Source organism: Phasianus colchicus, chromosome 6, assembly GCF_987193195.1.
Source record: "Phasianus colchicus chromosome 6, bPhaCol1.hap1.1, whole genome shotgun sequence".
Lineage (NCBI taxonomy): Eukaryota > Metazoa > Chordata > Aves > Galliformes > Phasianidae > Phasianus > Phasianus colchicus.
The window spans coordinates 4,615,161-4,642,439 of NC_143441.1; the positions used below are offsets into that span (position 1 = coordinate 4,615,161).

The 27,279-nt window shown below is 38.3% G+C and overlaps 1 protein-coding gene across 2 annotated transcripts in view; it reads left to right on the forward strand.

Annotated features, from left to right (window-relative positions):
• VPS41 (VPS41 subunit of HOPS complex) overlaps window positions 1–27,279 on the forward strand; it is a 107,899-nt gene that overhangs the window by 45,244 nt on the left and 35,376 nt on the right. The window contains exons 6-12 of one of the 2 annotated variants that reach the window (XM_031599405.2): window positions 1,698–1,760; window positions 2,914–2,979; window positions 12,663–12,782; window positions 15,700–15,846; window positions 17,029–17,095; window positions 24,813–24,910; window positions 27,102–27,231. In XM_031599405.2, the coding sequence (XP_031455265.1) occupies window positions 1,698–1,760; window positions 2,914–2,979; window positions 12,663–12,782; window positions 15,700–15,846; window positions 17,029–17,095; window positions 24,813–24,910; window positions 27,102–27,231 (691 nt within the window). Of the gene's footprint in view, window positions 1–1,697; window positions 1,761–2,913; window positions 2,980–12,037; window positions 12,194–12,662; window positions 12,783–15,699; window positions 15,847–17,028; window positions 17,096–24,812; window positions 24,911–27,101; window positions 27,232–27,279 lie in introns of those variants that run through there. The other variant, XM_090142228.1, reaches the window with a different exon arrangement.

A 27,279-nucleotide genomic window follows, 5' to 3' on the forward strand; every position in this document is an offset into this window, starting at 1 on the left:
GGCTACCTCCACGTGGCAGTATTTCTAAAGGGTGTTTTTAGAGTCTGTGTATTCACTAATGAGTAATGGGCTGATAATGCTGCTTAGAAAACGTGTTTCAGAGACAGGCTTGAAAAGGAGATGAGGGGTTGTGAGGTATTTTTGCTTTACTGAGACTGCCAAGCTTTGAGCCAGTGTGAGGACAGCTTAGTTCCTCTTGTAGTTTAGCTAAACTCTAATTTTTCACTCTGTCTTCTTGGCCGTCTGGGTTTTTGTCCTCTGATAGCCGAATTGATCTTTTCATAGAGCCATTAAGCTTTATTTCTGTGGCCCATTACTGGGATTTACTGGCTTTGTTCTGCAGATCTTTCTCTAGTGTTTTTGATTTGTATTTTTGCTTTTTTTTTTTTTTTTTTTGTAGCTGTCCCCCCACCACTCCCAACACAAGGAGTCATGGTTGAGACATAGCAAAGTTAAGAGAGTATTTAGATCTCTGAATGAGTCCAACTTGTCGTTGAGCATGTAGAGCAGAATGATGGGGGGATTCTCTCTTCCAGATGGTAAGGATGACTGAGTAGGCCTGGCTGGGAGCCTCCTGAGATAGATGTGCTATCAAATACAGCTTCCCGTGGATCCGCTCCCTGCCATGCTCTTTTCCCTCCCTGCTGAGGTGATCTCGTTCCAACAGTTTCTGACATACCTCTGAAAAGAGTAATGTAAAATTAAACCGTTTACTATTCTTTGTGGAAATCCTAATTCGTAGATCAATCACTAATTCGTGGCCATCAGTCTTCAGCCCTAATTTACTCCTAGGCTCTGCAAGAACTCAGATGTCTCTGCCTCATGTGGGAATAGGGGAAGGGGAAAGGGATATTGCATGAAGAGACAAGAGACCAGAAGAGAGTAGAGGAAACCCTGAGCTCATAGCATCTAAGAAGTCTAATGGTATTTCCTATACTTCATACCTCTGTACCGACTCTGTAAATAAAGAGAAGAAACCACGTCAAAAAACCTGTTAATTCTCTTGCCAGCAGAAACATACTTTTTTATAAGTGTTGAGCCTTCTTCACATAAATTAATTTGGATAGCTGTCTTATGGCCTATGGTTACAACTCCACTGCTGACTATTAAATGTACTGAAACATCAACATAGATGAGGAATCTTCAGAGAGTGACATTCCCAGTTGTCATGGGATAAAACAAAGTAGCACTGAATGCACTTGGGAGGAAGAGAGGATGCCAAGGAACACGGGACGTGGTTTTCGTGTTCGTTTTGCTTTGTTGTCACAATTTTTTTTTTCTTATGTAAAGTCTGTATTGCTTGGAGGGAAAAAGAAATCTTCCCGTTCCTTCTCAGAAAGGAAGAGTTTTTAATTTATCTTCCCCTGAATGTTATTATTTTGCTCATACCTTACCTAGATCAGTATCTGTTAAACAGATTTGATCAGCCTAAAGCGAAAGGAAGTTGTTTTGCTGCATTTGTGTTTAGGAAACAAAAAAACTTGAAGTAACTACTTTTGCACTACTGAAAATATTTAGTGATAAGCTGTAATGGTAGCTGAAGATATCTCAATTAACTCTGCATTATTAAATATGAAGATAATACAGCTGTTGACATTCACATTAATCTTCTACTTATTAGCATTTTACACTCACCTTTAACTGTCAAGTGGTTATTACATACATTTCTTTGTTACATTTTTTTATTTTTAAATTAGGTGCAAGTGTTTGGATTGTATTCAGCAGAAGAATTTCATGAAACATTTGACTGTCCCATTAAAGTAAGTGCTTGTTTTAATCTTTAGTAATTGTGTTGTTGTCTTTAATAACGGTAAGGTCACACTGAATCTAAATGAGAGAGGAGTACTGCTCCCTTGTAATGTTATTCAAGTCACAAGAAAATAGTTATCTATCTCAATATAAAGGCTTTTGATCTGGTTAGGTAGGAAGAAAGCTGATCTAGGTTTTGTAAGAAGTATTATTGAATTTTTCAAATACAAAAGGCAAAGTGAAAGAGAAATTGTCCTGTTTCAGCTGTTACCTGTCTCAACATATTTCTCTCTTTGTAGATCTGTGATATAAATTCTGAGAGTTCTACTAACTGTGAGGTCAATATTTTGCAACTAATTCATATCTGTTAAACCTATCCTGGGACAGAGCAATGAGTAGTGATGCGGATATAATCTGTAAAAGAAAGAACTCAGTTTCTGAAATAAGGTTAAAATAAGTGGAGCTGGCTGGATCTTTAAAGAAATGCCTCTAGAAGACGTATAAGAAGGTTTAAGCTTTTTTTATCAGAATACATTTTTACTGCAGGAGAAATGATGGTGTGTGCAAATTATTGCATTTTGCTGCTTAGGGTCTTCTGTGTTTGCATCTGCTTTTGGAGGGGGAAAAAAATGAGCATACTAAGTTTTTACACACCTTGAATACAACTTACTTGGCTCCTGTTTGACGTGTAAGACAAAGCACTTTTTCAGCTCTCTGATTCAACACACTAGACCCAGCTGATCAGTCAGAGTGTGAGGCCAGTGCTTTGTGAGGTACAGTAAAAAGGTTGTTTAAGCAATGTGACAACACCAAGTTGTGTCCTCTGGGAAGGTCACAAGGAAGTCTCACTTGGGGGAATGCTTATGGTGGTCCGATGCCACGTGGTCCTCATTCTGCTACCTGCTGTGCAAAAAAGTAATTGTTCTGCCTGTGACCCTCAGTGTCATGCCCTGCAATATGGAGGATTTCCTTTTTTTTTCTAAGCAAAAGCAGTAGGACAGAGAAGCAAACTAACTTGTCTGAAAGATTTTATCTCTACTTCAGAAGATCAACTGTAATATTTGATATTTGGCAAAGGGTTGTCTAGTTTAAAAATTGATACAGTGCCCTCTGAAACTCTTTATTTCAGCTGTAATACACGTTTTCTTCTCTGTTAATACTCAGATTGTTGCTGTTCATCCTCATTTTGTAAGATCCCACTTCAAGCAGTTTGTAACCGGAGGAAAAAAGGTAAGCAGTCTCAGTGAAATTAACTTAGGCTACCTTTAAATAACTTTTAAAAGGCGCTCAGGAAGTGTGTATCTGTGATAGATAACACCTAAAGAAAATTGCTCTATTTTTTCCTTCTCTTCATACATTGTATTCCACCACATTCTTAATTAGCATTCATTTCAGGAAAAAGTAACACAACTTGTTATGTTAAAATCATGTTGCAATGAGTATAGTGTCAAAATAAAACTACTTCTGTCCTTCTAGCCTGAAAAAAACAGCCATTTGCATTTCCTAGTGCAGGTGTTTTCATTTTTACATGGTTTGGAGCAGATGTTAAACCTTAATACTGCTCTTTTTTACAATATACGTTGGCATTGGTGTTTGAGAATTTTTGTGGTTTTTGTTGTTGTTGTTGTTTGCTTTGTGGGTTTTGTGGGGTTTTTTTGTTTTTTTTTTAAGTTGCTCAGGAAATCTGTGGATAGAGTATTTGTATCTGTGTAATTAAAGTCTGCTATCTGGATAGTTTGCTATTTTTATGTGTCCATCATGGTATTTTATTGGTTCAGGCTACAATTTTGACCTTCAGAATACAGATATTTCCAGGTCCAACAAGTATGTTTTGTCACGTTGCATATTTTCAGTTAAAATATGAGAAGTTTGATTTGGAACAGTTTTTTTAAATTCATGAAATTTTTCTTTTGCCTTTTCTTATGAATTAAGGATGAACAATCCTCACTTTTAGATGCATCAAACTGAATGCCCTGGCTCAGCCTTACCAGCATGTAAGAAATACAGACTCCTCATGCTTCATACAGCTTAATTTTCATTAGCAGCTGAGTATTCTTCAATAAATACCTGTTTTTTTTATTTCTTTTGTATGTAGTGTGCATGTTTGACAGTTTTTGCAGGCTGGTAAGAGCTGGCGTTGTCCTTAAAATAACGCATAGTCAGTGTATGTCTTTTGTCAGCCACCAGTTTGTGAAGCTTTTTAGTCATGATAAAAGTGGTGTGGAAAGAGAGAGGCAGGGAATTAATAGAACAGGACTCCGTCAGGTGGTAAAAGAGCTTGCAATCACCTGATGCCGAACAGAAAAAAACATCAGGAAGTTAACACATTCTCTTTGGTTATCTTTGATTACTTGACAGGTTGTTTTATATTCTGTCCTCTGGGGAACGGTATACTTGTTTTTAATGCATTCATTTTTTGCTGAGGAACTTTCCTCCTCAGGAAAACTTTAATTGACATCTTAACATAAGGTATTTAGCATTGAAATAGATGTCCCTTGACACCTGTAATTTGATTTTATTGATACATAAAACCAACAAATAAAACCTTTTATCCTTGTGATAGAAGCCATTCCTCTTTTCTCCTTTCCTCCAAAAGGAGCATATTAGCTTATATAATGACAGCAACAAAATGCTCTATGAAGATTCAGAAGGTTAAATCCCATCTACCTATTTATCAAAGATTTTTCTTTTTCTGAAAAGAAAAAAGCCTAGATAAACATCGCTGCTCCTTATACCTTTCATAAGTATAAAGATGAAGAGCTGCTTAGGGTCAGCAGGCAGTGGGGAGTTCTTCCACAAGAACCAAGAGAAAGGAGCTTGAACCACTTCTCATTATGCTTTCACCTGATGTCTGTAGGTTATCTAGTTGTCACAGCTTCTTCAGGCAGGAGATTCCTACCTCCTAAGATCTCTGCATGTTTTAGGCTTTGCAAGAATACCATGACCAAGCTGAGCGGTTCAGTTGATACAGTAGAGGGAAGGGAAGCCACCCATAGGGACCTGGACCAGCTGGAGAAGTGGGCCCATGAGAACCTAAGCAGGTTCAACATGGACAAGTGCAAGGCGCTGCACTTGGGCCGGGGCAATCCCAGGTATTTATACAGAGTGGGGGAAGATCTCCTTGAGAGCAGCTGTGGATAGTGATAGGACAAGGGGGAATGGTTTTAAAGTGAGACAAGGGAGGTTTAGTTTGGATATTACGAGGAAGTTTTTCACCCAGAGGGTGGTGAGGCACTGGAACAGGTTGCCCAAGGAGGCTGTGGATGCCCCATCCCTGCAGGCATTCAAGGCCAGGCTGGATGTGGCTCTGGGCAGCCTGGGCTGCTGGTTGGTGACCTGCACATAGCAGGGGGTTGGAACTGGATGAGCACTGTGGTCCTTTTCAACCCAGGCCATTCTATGATTCTATGACTTCAGCTATTTCATAACTGGCATTGGTAAGAGGCACACTGCCTGTCCTGCTCTGCCTGCATGGAGGGTGGAGCTTTGGGAAGACAGTTCTTTGCGGTGTGATGCTGCTGTGGAAATACAGCTATCCTTGCTTATCCTTAAGAGAAAAGTTTTGCTTAAGACTCTTACACTATACTCTTTGCCTGAGCTGCATTCAGTTAAATAGCGTAAAGTGTGTGAAATCTTTGTCCAAGTGCTGTGGGGTCCAAGTGAATTTGTCACTTCGGGAGATGATGATGATATGGATGTGAGCATGTTTTTTTTTTCATTGTTTGCTAACATCGTTGGAAGAAGCCAGAGAGGAATTTTATCACTTACTCAAACTAGTTTTATTACGTACATTGGTGTCACAGGATACGAGAAAGATGCTCTTGATTTTGTAACATAAATTTCATGCTGATTTTGGTTTACAATTTACAAAACAGAGAAGCCAAACCACACATGCACACAGAAAGTGTGAATGGCACATACCTCCTAAGTTCAATATTGCTTTGTCTTATGTCAAGAAAGCACTTTAAGATCTGTTTAAATTTATTAATTGTATAGCCAAGCATCTGCCTCAATGGGATCCCTAATTGTAGTGCTTCTGTGAACGGAGTGTGAGGAGCTCTAAGTTACTACATCCTTAATTTTCTCTCTTTTGAGAAATACACTGTTCTTCATAACAATGTAATACATGTAAAAAGTATGCCTTTAGTTCAAAGGCCTGCTGTAGGGCATTTTGCAGATGTCCAAGGTAAGCTACAATGTCTTCAACAAAATAAACAGAGCGCAGGAGATTTGCTTTGGGGATGTGTATTGCAGCTGCTCAGTTCCAGAGATGGGTGGATGGTAGGAATTGATGTGAGCTGCTGTGTGGTTTTGAGATTTGCTGTGTCTTAGAAGTGCAGCCTGACTTAAAGTTGACTTGAGAGCTCTGCTCCCTGGGGTAACTGCTTAAATTGTCACAGATTGCTGGAACTTTAAGTCCACTTTGCATATAACCATTTATAGTTGCTTAGCTGGGCCTGTGCTGGAGTCTTATAAGAGCTTCTTTTTCTTCTAAATTACATTACAAACCAATTAACTAATTTCAATTGCTTGTTAAAGGTCTTGTTTCTAAAACTAAGGAACTTTCTTTAAGCTTGGGATACTATCATTGCCTTCCTTTGGGGCTGAAAAAGCTTTTTCACACACCCCCATTTTTTTTCCCCAATGAATGATTGTTATCTGTATTATCTGTGCATTAAAAAAAACAAGAAACAGGTATTATAGAAATGTTGTCATGATCTCAGAGAGAAGCAATGGGTAACCATACTAAAAAAAAAGCCTTTCCTTGCTCCCCTTCCTTTATCTCTGCAATTAACTACATCACAGTTGTGATGGCTTGGCAGATGATGGTAACCCTGAAATAATAATACTGTATATTGTAAATAACAGAGCATTCTTTTCTGGAGCAGACAGTAGAGCTTCAAAGCAAGGGAAAAGACAAATACTGTACTATTGAAGGCCATAACCTTCTACCTTTTAAAAAAGGGTCTAATCTTAACAAATAACAGGGTAAAAGCCAACTAAATGAGGGTGGTAAAGCTGAAAACAAGGTGTTCTTTATTTAACCATTAGAGTGCCAATCTTTCCCAGTACATCACCTAAATGAAGGTTATTGCAGAGTCTGAGTATCCATTATATCCAGAGGGTTAAAGAGGCAGAACCAACAAAGAGAGAAGACTGAAGGATATTTCAGTTCCAAAGTAAAGGTATCAGCTACTACCTCTTGTGTAAAGAGAACTTAGGAGAGCAGGGCAACTGGAGTTTTCTTTCTTGGCAGGGGCATTGAAGAGAGTCCCTATTTCATGTTTTGATTAACTTCAGGAACCAGACAAGAAGGTTTTTATAGTAAAGTTCCTATGAGGATGATTTACCTGGAGTGATTGAGTCACTCTACTGAGTTTGTGCTAATTAAGCTTTCATGGTAAGGATTTCAGCGTAGCATAGTAGTGGGGACCCAGCACAACTCAGCAAACGACTACTGACCCAATATGGGAGGAAGATATTCAGTATCTTATGATAACTATTAATTTGAGTATCCAATCCGACACAATTTAAGCTAGAGAGCCAAGATAAAAGTGAATATTTACCCTGTGACTGCAAACAGTTACATATTTACCTGTAGCTACATCATATGTGTATACAAAATATATATGATAGAAATATTTAAAAGCACATTTTTAATACGGTCTGTATTTGTGTTGCTAGAGAAGATGAATTGTAAGAGCTGCTCTTCAAATGCTGATTAATCTAAAAATGGTTTTGTCCCATTCATCCTCTCAGAATTAGCATCTGAGTGTATGGTTGAATATCAGACTCTTCTTTGTCTGTTACAAAAGCAGAGGGAACTTAGCGTTGCCTGAAGCAAATTCTTCCATTCAAAAACTTGAAAATATGATTTCAATATTAGAAGCTTGGGCAGGACCCACTGCATCTCCTGTCTGAGACACAAAGCAAGACAACCTGAATTCCTTTCCATTCCCAATAGAGCAACATTGTACACAGAAAAAGGATAGCAGTGCACAGACAATAAGAGAAGTAGCATTCTTTTGCAACTGCTGTTGAGGGTGGTGTATTTTGTATGTTAAAAGTCAAGCCTGGTGGGGAATGTCTGTGATTTTTTGTTTAATTGTCTGCTTTTTAGTGTCAGCAGATGCACTTTGCTTCATGAGTAAGTAAGTGACCTTTACCTCTGAACCCTATGATATGTACTTCATAATAACTGGTTGGACTACTTTGACAAATTATTAAATTGTCAGGATGCTGTTTGCAGCACAGTCCATTTTTAGAAAGCAGATAGTCAGCTGTTTGGCATTATGTTGGGCAGAAGAGCGGCAGACAAGAAAGGCAGATTGCTTTGTAAGCTATAAAATGTCACTCAGTAAATAGTCAAAGGTCTGCTTAAAGTGAAGGAGTAAATACTATGGCAGTTTCTGTCCATGCATTGGGTAATTTACCATAAACACGAAGCAAGCTGTAGCAGCAAGGAAGCTAGCCACAACAGTGCAGGTCTGACATTTGTGTGCAGTAATGTATGGGGCCCGGATGTATCCTGTATTATTCAACAGACTAGACTTCAAAAGGGAGGTTAACATCTCTTATTTACTTAATAAGGAGCTTACTTGGTTATGGTCAAATGAGGCTTGATTTTCGTAATAAAGAAGGAAAAAATACGTTCATCATGTGCTTTAATGCACAAATTTGGTTTGTGTGGAGAGAGAATGGACTGTAGGCCTGCATGCATGTTTTGTGTTTTGCTAAATTCTGTGTAGAAAACTTGTTTCTCATTGCCTGAGGTGGCAAGCAAAGAGGATCTAAACACATGGAATGTGTGAGAGCTTGTGCTTCTGCCTGCAAGCCTGCTGAACTTGCTTTTGAAGGTGTTAATTCTGTAGCTGTTTGTGAATAGGTGACAGCTGGAAACTAGCAGCTGAGTCATTAAAGGTATAGCCTCATAAAAGTCCTGTGGCATTTGTTTGCATGAAAAGCTTCAAAATTTCTAGCTTTTCTTCTTTCAGTTTATAGCCCGTGGACTACAGGGCAGTAGCTGCTGCATCTCCCCACTATCACTGCTTCTTTTCCAGCACTGTAGGCTGCCTCCATGCTTTGTTTCCCTCCACTTGCACTGCCCTCCATCAGTCCCTTCTGTAGCATCATTTGGTGATGATGTTTTGAAAACCATCTTCAGCTGAAAACTTGAGGCTTACAGTATTCTCTTCCTCATCTCAACTCATTTAGTCCATTGCTGCTCCACACAGAAGTGATGATATTTTATTCTTGCTATGTATTTTCCTAGGGATGTGTGATTAAACAGTATGTCTTCACGTGGCATGCTGGTCTGTGTTACCCTCAGATATATGTTAGTCTTGGCTGTGCCTGTAAATGTTGTTTTTATGCTTAGAACAATAAAAATCTATGATGATCAGTTGTAAATATGGCAGTAGCATGTTAGGTTTTTGTGATCTGGCCTGGCTGAGAAATGAGTTGATAGGACAGGTGCCAAAATATGGAGAATTGCCACAGGTGGGTACATCTTCACACCTGGGCAAACAAAGAACAAAATAAAGAAAATATTTCTCCTGGTATTACTTCACTGAATGTGGAAACTAATCCAACAGTGCTGCCACAGGGAAAGGAGGGGTGGCTCTTCAGCTACAAATTGAAATCTCAGCCTTTGGCATCAGTGAAAGTCCTCCAGATCTTTACAGCAAAGACACTGTTTTGAAACAAAGTAATTGTGTGGAGAAGAGAGGTGAAATTAAATTATGTCTCTGTATTGTACTACCAAAGCTGCAGTCATTGGTCTCTTTATTCAGAGAACTGAGAATTCCTGTGCACAGTTTAAAGGCTGGGATTACATGCAATTAGTGTTAATGCTAATTGCGTGGTAAGCTCCATTAAATTCAAGCACTATTCTCTTTAGTGGATGCACTCCGCAAATAGAATGTTATGCTCTCAGAGGAGTTTAATCTCCCGGTAGTGAAAGATATGGAGAGATGTATTCACTAATCCAAGAGAACTATTTTAACTTAAAAGCAAAAAGTGTCCTGCATACTCCTCGTCTCATACATTCCAATGGGTCTTTTTTCCCAGTGACCCGGTAGACAAGCATAAGCAGTTAAGAAGTCCTGCAAAATAATTAGTAGTGAGCTATAAGGAAATTTCATTGTCCTGTGAAGGAATGTGGATGGGAACCCTTACAGTCAAAGTTCGTTTTCTTTTGTTATAGGTATGTTACCATGTTGCAGTACATGTGAGAGATGCTGGAAGTGCATTCTAAGCACTACTGTATTGTAACAAAGAGCTTGGAAGATTTACCGGGGCAAATCAAAAAAAGGAAAGTATAAACTCTATTGCAGAGAATGCAAGAAAGTGATTTTGTGTCTGCTGTTGAAATATAAGTACTGTGAACGCTGACTGCCAAAATATGGGATTTATGAGAAATAAAGCCCTAAAATATTTTTCCCCTACAAAAGAAGGAAAGGAGGTAGTAGGAGGAACCCCTTCAGGAATGGTGGATTTTTCTTATGTGTCTAGCTGCTGTTGAAGCTTTAAATGGCTTTCTGGTGTAATAAATATTTCATTACGAAGATGGAGAGGAGGACCAAGAAATAAATTAGGCTGCTTATTTTGAGAGAGCAGTATTCAGTGGATAGCAGTTAAAAATCACAAAAGTTGTGTGTTCAGTATCTCAGTATTTGGGTGTAATTGTTGTAAGAAATAATAAATAAAACACATTAAGTATCAGTAAAGTGTATGCAGTTCCATTGCAAATACAGTAGTAAAGCACATTTTGAGATGAAAATATTTTTGTTTTGAAGCCGTTCTGTTGAGTGTCTGCTAGCTTCAGTGTTGGACCTGTAGCACTTCCTGATGTGGAATGGGGAGCTTGGGGTGCTGCAGTGATTCAGTTTCACTTTCTGTTTTTTACAAGTAAGTATCAAGCTGATGTCTTCTACAGCCCTTCTTTTGGGAAGTTAAGTAGGTGTTAAGTAGGCTGAAGCAGGATTTCATTTTTCTTTTCTCCTTACAACTTAGAACAGGTGATTTATTTTCTTAAGCTTTTACTTAGGTAGAGAGGCATGAAAAAGCATGGTGTTCAGAAGCCATAAAAAGTAACAAAATAGCTTGAAAACATCATTCTAAGCATCATTCCATGAAACAGCTGGATTCTGTGTGCAGCAGGTTAACTTAAATCACAGATCAGTCATTATCACAACGAACTTCAGGTAAAATAACCAGTGTCAGCTTCTTTTACCTCACATCATCCACATCAGTTTTTGCAGCCACATCCAGTAAGTCCTTTTACTGGACTGTATTGAAAGCAGCACCTGAGTGGCTATTCTTTTTCATTGGGAGCTCATGAACTAGAAAAGGAGGAGTTTCCAGGTCTGGATCAGCAGGACACCTAAAAATTTAAATAACACCCTCACCTTTTAATAGCAGCTAATTCATTTCAATTGAGTAGTGCTCCTGATTCATGTCTACCTATCAGATGACTCAGGCACACTCCTCTGTATGCCACAGCCTTATGAGCATAGATGTTTTTACTGTAGTTGCTATAAAACAACATATTCTGTGAGTTTTGTTGCCTGGCCTTTTCATGGATGGAGACTCTCTGAAGCAGAGTACTTCATGTGGGCTGTGGGACAAGCACTGGGTCATTTCAGGAGGGCTCTAAGTGAGAGCCCTCTATTGTGCTCAGGTGAGAAGCTTGATGTCAGCAGGGTGCTTCGTGTGAGAGCTTGAGGAACATCCTGCATAGTGACTACGTTAAACTTTTGGAGAAAATATTTGTATTGTGATGCCATCTTGTGGCTTTAGGGGAGATAAGCAGTCTGTGTAATTACCTTTTGGAAAAAAACCACAAACTTTTAAGAATACGTTATTTTAAGCAAATATTGTTTTATCATTCCACTTATTTATGCATATAGGGGTGGCAGGGAAAAGCCTTGCATAGCAGGCATGTACATCTGGATCTTAAATACGAGCAGTAGTAACTTATTAGATCCATGAGGTTGCAATTTTACACTTCTCAGTAGTCCTCCTGCACTTTGTCAGACAGGGTTCAGGTTTTGCCTGTGTTTGTACTGAGGCGAAAGTTGGCCACATTGGTACCTCCCTTATTTATCCCTCCATGAGCTTTGCATCACTTTAAGTGATTCCATGTTATGATGTTACTGAATAACCTGAAATCACACAGAAACTGGGAAGTAGTCAAACTGTGGGGATGTAGGAGTGTTTTTCTTTGCTCTACAAAGTATTAAAAAAAAAAATACTCCGTGCTTCTAGACATGATGAATTCCTTCTTTATTTGCAGAGCCTGGTATACCCAATCACACCTTCAGCAGTTCTGATTGTACAGCGTGGTTTGCATGTCTGGGATTGTGCAGCATCTCTTCTTGAGTCCTATTGAAGGCTGTTTGTGGTCCCACCCAGGGCCGAGCACAAGGCTGTAGGCTTGGAGGTCTTTGATCATTTTGACTACCTCATAAGTATAAGGGATGCTTTCTTACCGTCTTCTGCTTTTTGGAGGGAAGAAAGAGCCTATCACCTGATCAGTGGATAGGTGTGAGACAGCCTGGTTTCTTTCCAGCTTTCTTAAGTGCTGCCACAAGTGCTTAGGTTCTCACATGCCTTCGTTGCTTTATCTTTAAAATAGAAATAATCATACGTACCATTCTTTGGAAGAAGCTTGATAGGAGGGCTGCTGATTAATATTGCTATGAAAGTAACTTGATTTCTATAATATGTAAGACTCTCATTGTTAATGTACTTCATGAAAACATCTGATTACATTCTCTTTTATGGTAGGTGTGTATTTCTCCGTGCCATTAAATTCAAGCAGAGTAAGAGATAAGGAAACAAAAGCTCACTTCCTTTGTTTGCGTGCAGCACTGTGTCACAGAAATATTTCTTGATGCTCTTCTTTGTAGTTACTGCTCTATGAAAGAGGCTGGATGAATAGGTGGAAGCCTTCCGTTTTACATGAAGGGGAAGGAAACATCAGAAATGTAAAATGGAGAGGACACTTAATTGCTTGGGCCAATAACATGGTAAGTGTTTGTCATCTCTTTTAAAAGAGCAAAAACACCTCTGCATTACACTGTTACTTGAAATGTTTCAGTGAAGCAAACTATTGAAGAAATAATGCCAGTGTGATCTCATCTTTATTAAAAGTATATTCCCCCCCTTTTCGTCCTCCCCCCTGCAAAAGTCTGAGTTTTGAAATTCGTACTGAACTGACAACATAATATGTCCTGCTAATGTTGCAGACGTAAAAAATGATAGTAATATTTCTTCATTCTGTTAGTCTACTCAAAAGGCTAGACTTAAGAGAAAATGGGCCCTTTTTGCTCAGAGAGCAATTCATATTTTAAAGGGAAACATTGCTTTCATGCTGAGAGTTGCATTTCACCTAACACTGTATATGTAATTGATGGGTCAAGGTCTGTGTTTTAAAGCTCAGCAATGAGAGATTTTAAGTAAAGTATCGTGTCTAAATTCCAGATTTTTGTTTTGAAATGTGATGTGGGTACTTGTGAAAAGGTTTATTTTCTTTCTTCTTCTTTTTTCCCTACTGAAGGAAGCATTTATTAAAATATATTAAAGCTGTTGTTCTTTTATTCTTTTTAAAAAGCAGTTTGGTATGAAGTTGTTAAAAGTAGAATTTTTGTTTATTTGCTTCCCTTTAGTGACTGCATCTTAAGCAAGTGCTTGATTGTTATAGTGATAGGTTATAACTGAAAGGTTTTGTTCTTTTCAGAGCCATACAATTAAAATATATATTCTGGGTGAATCTGCAGGGAATAGATAGGACAGTTGAGGAGAGCTATCCCTAGAGATGATGTGCCACATCAGAACACAGAATACTAATAAAATGTTGAGAGCCATCTGTCAGAGACAAAAAGCCATGGTCAGGGCCTATCTTTCAATGAAAAATGAAATGACACTTGCCCTCCAAAAGATTAATATATTTGGTTATTGGCCTTTTCCCTTCCCCCTTTACCTTTTTAAAATTTTCTCCATCCTGTAGCATGGTTTTTGTTCCTTTTTTTCCTTTTCAACCTAGAGAAAATCACATATAGCCTTGCTGCTTACTTTCTCTCCAGTTATTATTTTCTTGTGCTTTTTGTTTTTTTTTTATTATTATAATTTTATTACACACTGCGTGTGAGCTTGTGAGACATTGGGTATTTTGAGATGGGCTTCAGGTTATTTTGGCAAGGTCTAATTCTGTTTTCAAGTGTTTACTTAACATGCCTGCCACTGTGCCCTCCTCTTCCTCCATGACCAAGAGTGTAAGTTCTACAGACAGACATCTGAGGACAAAATCCTTAGCATGCCTCACTCCCCCAGAAACAGGCATTTGTTTCCATTATTATAGGAAATTGACTCAGGAAGTCCTTTCAGTGACAGTGCAAGTGGCATGCTTTATCTATAGAGGATTCTATCCTGCTGACTTGAGAGCCACTTTAACTGTAAGTTACTCTACCCTGTGTAGGATTTACTTGCCTTGTAGAAAAACAGATGTGATATGGGTCACTTATTTGAAAATAATCCTGGAAGACAAAGTGCTGAGATTAATTAAAGGCAGATTTATTAAAAAACAGTTCAAGCAAGGTTGCAGATTTTATAAAACAAGCTTAGAAAACACAAAGAATGAGATCCTTCTGTGTATTACCCAGAGATTTGGCCTCTGTAAATGCAATACAGAAATTGTTATGTAGCTTTTGTTCTTGTTTTGTTTATGTGTGTTTTGTTTATTGGTTGGCTTTTGTCGTTGTTTTCTGGGTTGGGGTTCTTTAAAAATTTTAATGTTTGATGACTTTTAGCCTAAGAGATGCCAGTAGGAGTATTTCTGTTCCCTTCTATACCACTTATTGCTTCTTGCAATTTAAATTTGAACAAACAAAAAGAGGAGGTGAGGGTTAGGAAGACAAAACTTGGCTTATGCCATGACCCTCATATTGAGATTCTTTGGCTTACAGACACTTGAACTGGTACAGCTGGGGACACAGAAACCCGCAGTCAGGGGGAACAGAAACAGGCAGGGGAATCTTTTAAATCAGTTTTGTCACTAGAAAAATTCTAACATGGAATGGCATCCTGGATGCTGACCTTTCAAGGTTCCTTCCATCCCCTTTTCTGTGATCACAAGACTTGTTTTTCTGTTCACTGAGCTTAAGGAAAATATCTGCTAAAATGCTTTGTTGTTTTTTTTTTCTTTTTTTTTTTTCCAACATTTGCTATTAAATCACGAAGAAGCAAGTTATTACTTAATGTGAATTAATCTCTGTTTTGCTACTGGAAAGGTTATAGCTTGCCTTTTCTAAATGGTATGGAAAAATCTGATTAATAGCTCTTCAGTGCTCTCTCTCCTTCTAAAATGACTTTAATCTTCCTTTCTTTAAACTTTTTGTTCTGCTAGTTTGGGATATTTCCTGAGGAGGCAGTGAAAAATCACACTGTGTAAAACCAAACATCATTTAAATATGCTTGTTTTTCCCTTTCAGCCTAAGAGTATAAATGCATTTTTAGAGAAGTACAGATTGACGTCATTTATATTAATGAGTTGTTGCTTCACATCTTTTTTTCTGAGATGAAAATTTTGGTTTCTCTATGAGGAGTGTTATGGAAGTGCACGGGATGCTTTTGTTTCTTCAAGTAATAGCACCAGCCCAAACAATCTGGTTCATGACTTGAGCTGCTAATCTGCTCCTCATTCATTCTTTATGTCTTTTTATTTGACATGTAAAGTGTTAGTTTATTTTAATCTTACCGTTTCTCCTGTTACCTCCTGGGTTAGATTGGTCTTTATATCAACAGCTTTTTGTGTCGGTGTTTTCGTCTGTACCCTCCAACTTATGCCATATAAACTGCTACGACTGTCACACTGTGCAAAATAGTATGGGCTCTGGTGGTTAGGAGTTTGTCATACTGAATAAAGTCCTCTTCTGTTTAAACTTTCAGGGCGTGAAGATACTTGACATGATCTCCAAGCAAAGAATTACCAATGTGCCTCGGGATGACATAAGCCTTCGCCCAGACATGTATCCCTGTAGCCTTTGCTGGAAGGATAATTTAACACTGATTATTGGCTGGGGAAATTCAGTAAAGGTGCAATTACCTGTCTTTGTAATAAATGCTTGCTGTTATCACAGACAAACAGAGGATTATTTCTGAAAAGCAAAGACAATCGAAAAAAATAGAGTTTGGTTTGACTACAGTCTGCAGAACTCCTGCTGCCATAGAAATGTCATTGGACTGACCCTCATGAGGAGGAGGAGTGATAGACACCCAGCGGTCAGACAGATTTCTGTGTGTGAGCATGCAGTGAGTGTAATCCTCAGGGACACTTCTCTGTGCCTTTGAGAGATTTCCTCTTTTGAAGGCTTTCAGAGGGGCTTTTGAATTCATTTCTTTTCATTAGCATTAAGGAAGAACAACTTAGCAGTGAGTTATTTTTGGAGGGACTTAGTTTGGGGTCTGAGGACTTTGATTGCTAATGGAAGACATGTATTTTGAGCCAACCATGGGGTAAAAAAAAAAAAAAGGAGCTGGGATGGAGGGCTGGCTGCTTAGAGTTTTGCTTTGCTTTCACTAGGGAACTGGTATTTTGAACTCATGTACTGCAAGCTGTCTGTGATTTGTGCAGAGCAGTACCTGAAAGGAGTTTGTTAGAGCCTGGTAGATGTTTTCTTATAACAGCTTGCTACATCATTGCACAGTGGGAAATTAAAAGCACTTGGTGGGAAAGTACAGTAATGTAGGTGAAGCATAAAAAGCTTTTGGAGCATTAAGCTTAAAATTTTACAGATGAAGAAGTTTGTCCTAAGTTTGGCACCTGACATTCCCATTGTATTGTGTGTGCTTCCTGACATTTGGGTATTTTCATTTCTTTATATGTATGTACTCTCCTGTTACTTGGAGTTGCAGTAGCATACGCTTACTGAAATAGTGAGGTAATGAGACATTAAGCATGAGAAAATACCAAAATCAAACTCCCACATGCTAGTATGAAGAAATCATAGTGAGAAGATGCTTTCAGATGTCTCTGCTGGTCCATCTGCCTTCTCCTCTCTCACCATATTTATAAGTCTGAGGGCTACGATCAGAAATCTCCTTTTGAATTTTCTTCCTCAGTGATTCATCATCACTGTTTCACTGCCTGTGTTTTCCAAAGTCCAGAAGTGCATCTTCAAGAACACCTCAGTGAGAAAAGGAGTTTCCGGGAAAAGTTAGCATCATTTTAAGAATCACAGTTTGTTCATCATAATGATCCAAATATCTCTTTCCTAGATTTGCTCAGTGAAGGAGCGGCATGCCAGTGAAATGCGCGACCTTCCAAACCGCTATGTGGAAATAGGTACGGTCGTATGAGTGTGTGCTTTCTTGGGATTAGATAAGCTTTGAGAGGCCTGTTTTGACACTGAGCCTGGAAAAGTTGTTACAGTTCAGAAGCAACTTGCAGTCATAACATAAATGTCTCCTCACTTTCACCTGATGAGGTTGTTACGATGTCCTGCGTAGTTTTTTGCAATCTGAGAGTCTTAAATTCTTCTTCTAAGGTCTTCTTCTCTTCTAAGATCAGACTATCGTGTGAGGGAAAAGTGGATGTCCTAACTTGCCTTTCATGCAGATTTTTACAGAGATTTTGGCCTTCTGTCTTTCTTAAATGATGATCAGTACACTAATAAGGAACAAACAGACACTATCTTAGTTATTTATTGTTTAACTACACTGCTTATTCTGAGTTTGGAATAGCTCTAGAAAATTGGAATTTCTTTTTGTTCCCTTTTTTTGCTCGTTGCTTTCCTGTTTCTGTAGGTGATGTGAATAATTTCATTGTTGCTGATTAATGGAAGTGGTGTTGACAGCATGCGTGTATGTAGTAAAGCACAAAGGGGAATTCAAATGGAATTTGACAGTGTTTGGTGGGGAGTGGTAAACAAAAGCTCAACTGTTCTCAGAAGAAGCTTTTGATAAGGAAGGGTCTATGAAGAGGTAACACTGACAAGATAAACAGGGACTCTGTAGTCCAGAGAGGACAACTATGGAGTTTTGTGCTTCCTTGTCATGACTGTAATGAGATGAGATTGCAAACAAGGGCGTTCCAACAAAATCCTGACTCATGTCAGCATACTGACCAGGGAGATACGTGCCATAGATGTGTACATTTTTATGATGTCAGAAAAAAAAAAGAGTTTTAAAATAGCTTCTTGGAATCAACTAGAAAATGGATGTTAAACATTGTAGGAATTCTGGATACTAAGAGAAATCATGCTTGACTATTAAACTGATATTTGAATGCTATTTGTTGGTTAAGATTATATACCCCCAAAAGAATAATTAAGCATGAGATTCTAGGATTTTTGAGAGAATTATATCAATAAAAAATTCAGTCTTGAATTTTACCTTCCTATCTTTTATAAAGATTTAGATATTTTATATTCTGTGCCTGTAAGTCCCTTTTCTAAGTAGCTTTTAGGAAATAATTAAATAGGGTGATTTTAAATAGTAACAAGCAAACAAGAGCATATCCTACACTTATAGTATGACTTTGTTGTGGGAGCTAACCTGTCTATTGGAATTTCATTTTAAAAATAATAAAAGGCTGTCATAAAACTGTTTAGCTGCAAATCTGAAGGTTAGAGAGTTCTGTGGAAGTAATTTTTTCACATTTTAAACTTGAGCATAAAGTCTTCTCTGTATTCTTGAGGACTGCTGTTTTATCTCACTCAACCTGTTGATGATGTGCTTGAAGTTTTTCTTCCTGGTTTCACATCAGAGCACTGGAACAGCTCTGCCAAAGGCTGCCAGCAGCACTCATTGGAATGTGGATATTAGACTTAGAGGGAAAAAAAGGTGAAATTATTTGTTGAAGTCTGAACAGAAATTACAGTAGCTTTTGATTTAATCACATAGAAACTCTTTGAGAGTTGTGTATCATCGTGCCATAGCATCTATTTCAATTTAATTGTAGTTTAAACTTTACTTTTCAGGTGCATAGCTGGAAAATTGGTGTTATTAATGGACAGACTGACCAGCAACCAATATGTTTTTTGGCAAGAAAATCCATATTCTAAATGGATGCATTGGTTGATATACTCCTGTAATGTAAAGAATTTACACAAGACAAGAATATAGCCCAGTGATAGCTTAATATCTTTGAGATATTCTTTTGGCTTATAGCTTTTATGGCATCATCTCATTGGGATAATACACATGAGAAAACACTGTATTGTCATAGGATCCATATCTCAGCAGTTTCAGATCTATGTTTTTTAGAGCCATTCGGAGGGCCTCGAAGTTCTACAATATCATAGCAAACTATGGTGGCATCAGTAGACAGTAGATGTTTTTCCAGTGGCTTGGAGCCCAGGAAACAAGCCATTTCCTGCTTTGTAAGTTAGGTATATAGGATCCTGTGTAAGAAGGATTGATGCACAGCCATGCTCGAGGTGTGGAAGGAAATAAATATGGTATCTACCCTGATCCTAAACCAGGTGGTCTGTTTTGTAGGAAGGTAACACCACTGAACTGTTTTGGCTGTTGTATTTCAGAGAAGATAATGCTGTGGCTACATGCAGGAGAAGTAACACGGAGTTGTTCTCATGCAGTAAGGTCTGCATGGCATCACTTAATTTTATTTACATCTTCCAGTATATTAATGGTGCTTTTCTTTGTTAATCATTCCTGTTTGTGGTTACATGTCACGCTTCGTTGTGTACGTGAGACTTCATTCACTGTCAGAGATAAACTCAAGCAAAATGTTTCTATTTAGGTTTAAATGTATGTTAGCTGTGCAGATGCTATCAGTTTATAGCTGCCTGCTACCACAGTGAAGTAGTGTATTGATTAGAAAGTATTGGTATTGAATTACAGGCTTAACATGGACTAAATGCCATTGTGATTCTTCTTAAAGAGTGCTTGACCCCTGTGCTCACTTCTGATACGTGTACAAAAGCTGTAATGCTAGACAGCTTCTCAACGGGCAGCCCTTCCTCAACTGTGGTCTGCTGGTAGGCTGCTTACTAAGGAACTAATTAGCACTTTGCACTTAATGCAGTGCCTTTGCAAAGTGAAACTGGGTGATAGTGGGAAATAATCTTCGACTGGTCTGGTCAGGTAGCTTATGAAGTATTTAACATGAAAGTCAGTAAAAGACTGGAAGTTGATTAGAGACTTCCCATTCTATTCATTTTAGCCTAGATTTTAGTTGAGGAATCTCAGCTTAATTCCAGGTGCCAGCCTGCCAGCAATGCCTCCAGCATTTGTTTCCCCTGGGCATTCCCCCACTTTCCCCACAAAGCAGACTTCTGGCATAAGAATTGCATGTGGATATGATGTAACAACACATCCTTGTGTTTCGAAGAGGAATAGCTGTATCTCCACGTAGAAAGTTGTCACTGAATACTGAGAGCATCATATTTTTAGCTGAAAGAAAATGTGGGACTATTTATTTTTTGCTTTTATAAAGTGAGATAATGTGATCTGTTGTAGCAGCATATTTTTCTTTATATAAAGAGAACTTAAAGCTTCCTAATAAATATAATGAGCAGTAAACTAAAAGTGAAAAAATGTGATCACCTTTATGCTAAATTATGCAACTACTTAATTGCAGCGAATCTGTCTACTTTAGGAAGAGGAAATAGTCAAAAAAAGAAAAAGAAAGAAAAATCCCCATCTGTGTACCTGATTCCCCTCAGACTTTTGCTCACCATGTTCTGTCACAAGACAATTTAATCGTTCAGAAATTCCTTAACAAAAATTAACCCACACTATCAACTATCTACTGAATATTTGCCCTGTCGGTTGATCAGATTTGAGGGAATTTTATAGAAAATCAGCTTGGAAGCTTTAAAATTTAAAACTCCTGATGATTTGCTTAAGGGCTGTGTGTGTCTATATCCAGAGAACTGTACAGACAGTTGTCTTATTTTTAAAGATGATTTTCTTGAAGTATGGGAGAGAATAGGAGGAAGAGGATTTTAGTGCCACTGTAGCACTTCATTTCACAAAGCACGACTGCAAGTAAGGCAGTAGGTTGTGACAATGTTTACTGTACACAAAACAAGTCCTAATTTAATAGAAAGAGTAGAATGCAACAGGAAGATGTTTGCTGGAATGAATAAGCAGTTGTTTTTTTTTTTTTTTTTTCCTGATGTTTCTGATGAGTGTATTCTTATAATTGAGAGAAATTACTCTTAGTAGCAAAATTCTTGTTTATTTCCGTTCTGTGCTGGTAGCAAGCAAGGCAAAAGCTTTAGAGCATAGAAGCTTTACAGAGTTTTGACTGATTTTAAGCTTTTATTTTTTTTCCTGCGATCATGTTGAATTAGCAGTATTATTAACATTCCTCTACTTTATTTCATTGAAAATGCTCATCATCTGCTGTGTGGCATTTGAGGTTATATTAAGAATGATTGACTGATCATTGTTAAATACTCTCTTAAAGCCTTTCTAAACTTCCAGCATTCAAACAAAAATAAATTTGAAGATGACTTTTCCAACCATTTTCTTTGTAAGTGAATATGGAGGTTATGAATTCTGATTTTAGAAGCATGAAATAAATTCTGTTTTCCTAATCAGTACTGTGTAGGGACCTATTTGAGCCTTACCTTACTGTGCTTCCTACTGAAATTGAAGGAAACGGGTAGTCTGTAAAAATGCTATCACAACATGTACATGACTAAGTAAATAGTTTGCTTAATTTTCATGTATAGTATTAAGGAGAGAACTGCAAAGAATTGTAAGGATCCTCAAGCACAGATAAATTATGCTCAAGTGGCTTACTTACTTCAGTGGTCCTCCTCAGAAATTTCCAGTTCCTTCAGTGTTGCAGTTGACATTTCTTTAACTGAGCACATCTTGAGCTTCCTGCTCAGATTCCTAGTCAGAAGCAGGTCTGTCCTGGGAATTTGAATTTATGAACACCTTTGTGGAGTTTAGTGGGAGATAGGAACAATTTGTAAGTATGAAAATACTTAAATGCTGAGGCAGGTGTTGTATATAAAGATTTTCAATGTCAATGTTAGAAAAATTGAGATTTATATTTTCTTCAAGGCTTATGCTGGATGGTACATTTGAAAGTATTGTTCAACTTCTTTTAAAGTAAACTATTTATATGTGTGTGTGTGCTTTGTGATTTGCTTATATCCATTTCAAGACACTTTAAGCAGTACTTATGTAGGACAAAAGCCTTTTGTGGTCCTGTAGCTGGAACTGAAAGCACATATGGGGCAAAAAGTACATTTTATATCAAATGCAACTTCCTGAACCTGTTAATAGCTAATCAAAGCACACTGTTTTCTACAGCATTTTGTTTTACATAATTAACTTAGCAAAGCACTGGTACTGGAGATGCCATCTTGGGAACACTTCAGGGGATGCTATTCTGCAGATTTTGTAGGTGTTCCTTACATAGATAGTGAAAAGGTAGAGACATCACCCCAGCAGCTAGCAGTGCAGCAGAATTCTCTGGGCTGGCCAGGGTCACCTTGCTTTATGGCTCTCCTGCTGTTGATATATGAATGAGTTAACTATAAACAACCCTGAGTGCTTCTCCATTTCTTTTGTACACCATATGGAATTAAAAACCAAAAAGTATCAACAAAAAGGCTTCTTTTCATCTAGATATTAAGTTTCATGTTCATTCTCTGCACCTTCCTGCCCACTTTCCCAAAAGTAATGATGTCAAAATCTTGGCCTCATTGAAATTGATGTCAACACAGTGTTATCACTGTGTGGGAATAAATAAAAATAAAAATTCAGTGCACTGCCTGTGGGAAAGTTGTTTTTATAGAGTTTGGATAAATAACGTAACATATGTTGTTTTATTTCTGTGGCGTGATATATTTCGTATATGTCGCTTAATGAACAAGATGATTTACAGGTTTCATCTCTGCTTCCTTGGTAATTTGTCTGACAGCTGTACGTAGATGATGAGCATAAAGTAGATGCACTGTCAACATATCTTCCATCCGCTTGTATGATAGGCATAAACATGTACGACACGCGGTCATACGATGATCATTCCCATTTACTTCGGTGCTGTGTTGGCTTTAATTGTTTTGGATCCTCTTCAAATTAACAGCACTTCTGGAATACCTCCTTGTAGGATGTTTTTCCCCTTGACCACGGCAAACTGTCCAGAGTAATTCAGATTAAGCTCTTAATAACTGTTGCAGTTCTTCAGTAAAACTTTTCCTGAGAGCTGTATCAAAGGTTTCTGTCAGGTCACGGAGCGCGGCCTGTGCCAGGCAGCCTTTGTTCAGGGCTGTCACAGCTGTGCTGCAGCATTGTGTTTCCACAAGGTATCTTGAGGAAGAAGAGCTGAGAGAAGGCTGGAAGTGAAACCGAGGAAGCTGAACTCTATTTAGAAACAAATCTCCAAGTGGTTTCCTTTTATATCTTTTCTCAATGCCTTATCCAAAATAGATTCTGTGGGTGTTACGAACAACTTTAGGAGTGCCTCACTAAGGAAAATGAAGCCCCAGTGCAGGCCAAACACATGTGATTTTTCAAAACTGTCCCCATAATCTTTATAAAGATACCATTCATCACTCTGTTGTCCTTTCCAAATTCATATGACAGTATTTTATATGCCTCCGAGAGCCTTCGCTTGTCACTTTTTAAGCTGTCAACAAAAGTTTCTTTGCTGTCCTTCTACCCTGTGCTCTAGATGTTACTTTTTTCTTTTCCATGTACTTGCTCCTATCTTCCACATTCTCCTCAAATGCCAAATACTAAATTGTAAACTGGGAAAAAGATTTATTATGTAGACATTATTAACATGGTTGTTTTTAAAGTCATCGCTCAGAGCAATGTATGACACAATCCAAGTAATCTCATCAGTCTTGCAGTATAGAACAAAATAATGACATACAGGATTACCCGTGTGAACCTGTTCTCTGCTAGAATAGATTGTTTTACCCTTGTGCCATGCTTTGGCCTCCCAGTGATGTCAAAGTGTCAGCCGTCATTAAGAGAAAAACAGCATTTGCTTATTCAGTGAGAGACAGATGTCAAATACGTATTTTATTTGGCAGTATTTTTTTTTCCTCCTTTATCGGGAGGACAATTATTTATCCTGTTTCTTCGTATTGCCTTGGCTAAAGAAAATTATATTTATGCTGCATTTTCTATTTGCTTTACTGAAATAATTACCTATTTCAGTGAACAGAAGATAGTGGTAGTGTAGCTTGCTGACTGGAAAGAAGGAAACATTTATTTTCTACTTATATTTTCCTGAAACTGTCTTGAGAGAAAATTATGATGGATCTAATATACTCTGTTTAACAAAAATTAGTTTGCTAGTACAAACACTAAGATCTGCAGATGTTTAATGCCAGTGCTGTAAACCCAGGAGTAAAAAGCTAAATAATTCTTTCTGCTAAGAGGCCAGCTACAACAAGCCCTTTTATAACTACTTTTCAGCTCTCTTTTTTTTTTATTCCTCAAAATAGTCAATAGTCAACACTTAAATTGGTCTTAAAAGCAAGACAGTTTAGGAAATTATATTTTCAGTTTCAAGAACAAGAAAGGCCACTATTTAACTGTATCTTTTCTTAGTGATGAGTGTATCTGTACATCTTCTTGTGATAATAAATTAATAATGACCTTTGTGTTTTCATATATCATACCAACAGATGTATCAGGTGTGATTCTCTTAAGGTTACACGACTTTCTGCAAATATGCAAACCTACAGAGATCTTTTGTACACTACCTATTTTACTGAGCTTGGCTTTTTTCCTTTTTTTTTTTTTTTCCCCCTCTCCAGTGTGATTACTGGAAGTCTAGCTGACCATTCATTTCAAATGTTTCATCTCTAGCATGTCCTGGAGCACAAACATTTCTTCTTGCAAGTCTTAATGGAATTGAATCTGTTAAATGTAATTTTTCATCATCTTGCTGATCCAACTGGGAAGTCTGTAGGTTTGCTATATGTATTGAGTCTACTTTTCTCTGAACTGATACTCTGTGTTGTTGGTTGCCCCCTTAAAATAAGCTGTGTGTTTTTCTTAGGAAGCAGTTCATACATTTATTTACTTAATAATCTGTTTCCGTTTCTGTGTTTCAGTGTTCCAGTTTGATACAGAGTTCTATATCAGTGGGCTTGCACCTCTCTGTGACCAACTTGTTATACTTTCATACGTAAAGGAGATCTCTGAAAAGACGGTAATTATTTTTCTGTTACGATTTCACCACATCACTGAACTCTCCTGGGAGTTAGAACTTACTTAAACTAGTCAGGCAGATCTGATTACCTGTGAAAGAGTTGCAACCAGCTTGTAGTGAGCAGAGCCTGAGACTTCTCTGACCTAGCAAATAAGGGCAGCAAGGATAATGCTGAACACTAATGAATTTACCTTTTAAAAGCTCTGTCCTTTGTTTCCTGCAGGAAGCAGAGAAGGTCTCTAGGTAGTCTTTCTCTTATTTCTTCCTTCCTACCTCTTACTGTTTCTCTCCGTTTCTCTCATTATTTTGGCTATTTCTGCACCAGAAGAAATGAAGGATCTCTCTAACTAGAGGAGCGCCGTGCCGAACCTACATCTGAGAAGAAAAGAGATTAGTGAAGTTGATTGGTCACTGTAGCAGGGGTGGGATGCATTATTGCAAGTGCATGGCATTGTCATTCCTCAGACCTTGGTTGTGTGCACCAAGGTATGTGTGTAGATAGTTAGAAATCAGAATTCATGTCAGCCACTTCTACTGCGAGCAGGCGCGTATGGTGTCTGTCTCCAGCATTTATTTCATATTGCCAAATAAAAGGCAAGGTAGTGGAGGAAATCCTTGAAGTTGCAGTGTGCGAGTGGCAGATGCTCTTGATCATCTCTTTGATAGTAGGCCTGCATTAGCCAAGCATCACCATAGAAACCTTAAGCAACTGGGTGCACAAGTTGCTAGGCAATGCAACACTGTAGGTTCAAATGAATGCTCGAGCTGGCTGAAATCAATAGGGTTAGCTTCCAGCTTTGCTGCAGGATGTCAGATTATTATTTCTTTATTTATATGGAGGAGAAAAATAATGTCACAGCATTGGTTCCCAAGAGAGCCGGTGTGGTAGTCCTCCAGTGTGTGAGAGTAGGTGAAAGAAAAGACGGCAAGCAAATTGGATGGAAAGGGGGAGGGAAAGGTGAATTGGAATTCAAGGGAGCAAGGAAATTAGGAAGCCATCGTTAATGAAGAAGAAAGCTATGGATGCAGGTAGAAACTGAGATGAAACTCATTCTGGCTGCTGCAGGGAAGAAAAATGAAAAAAAAATCAGGTAGTCCAATTGTAATAAAACATAAGAAAGAGATTTCACTTGTATTTGCTTTTAATTACCCTTCTATGTAAACAGACAATAAAATCTCTGCAAGCTGGACATTCATAGCCTCCCAGTTCTCTGGGTTCTCTGGGAAGGAAACAGAAGGACTCCCATCCTGGTGCTGTGGCTGTGCTCTGGCCTGGTGGGAGCCCTCTGCCAGCATCTCAGGGCCCCTCTGCCTGAACTCACAGCTCACTGCAGATGCTGTTGGGTGGTGAAGAACATGTTCTTCCTATGCTTCATTTCACAGCTTTCAGATGACAACTTCTTACTTGTTACAAATTGCATTGGAATTGAACTCATGGCTGTGCTTCATTTTTCACTTCTGCTGGAACAGTTAGATCAGGAAAAGACTTGAGTGGTTCTGCTACTGACTACGTTGGTTGGAGATGTGAAAATCTACTTCTTACGTCACGATGTTCTTTCATTCTGTATTTTGTTAAAATTGATGCTCTGAAATATAAAATAATGCTTTGTCTTGGGCTTTGACTTAATTAAAATAAGCTAGTTGAGCCAGTGTTTTCTCCATGATGTCATCTTACAATAAACATCTGCATTTCACTGCCTAAGTTCACCTTTCTGAAGAGCACCAGCACAGTAAAGGTTTAGATTACTCTTAATTTAATTTTACTTCTAATGCTGCTGGATGCTTAGAAGCACAGACTTAAACACCAGCTTAAAAGAAGTTGATCTTGGTACCAGAATAACATTGATTTGTAGAACTTTGTCCTCTGGGGCCTAAGCCCAGCTGAGAATGTGTCTGAAACTTGCATTACTTTTTGGATGCAGTGATTGATCATCATCTGTTCTAGCTCTGAAAACTTCTGTGAAAAAGAAGAGCAGAAAAATAATGACCAAATTCCCAATGAGGTTAGGCCTGTGTCATCTCTGCATCTCCTTCCCTGTGTGGTTCATAGCTGAATACCCATTGCAAAGTGAATTCTGGTACTGTATCCGGTGCTGTAGTTGTTGGTATCGACTTTACCTGCAGGTGACCATCAGCTGATACTGCTGAGGAAGCCGTGCAGGATGCAGCTAAGATGTCTTCATTTTTCTAGGAGGTGGAGTGTTGTGCCAGGCCCAGACTGGACATCGTACAACCTCTGCCTGAGTCTTGTGAAGAGATCTCTTCTGATGCACTAACAGTACGAGGATTTCAGGAGAATGAATGTAGAGACTATCATTTAGGTGGGTGTTCTTAGTATTGTTTTGTTTTGTTTTCTTAATTGGATTAAA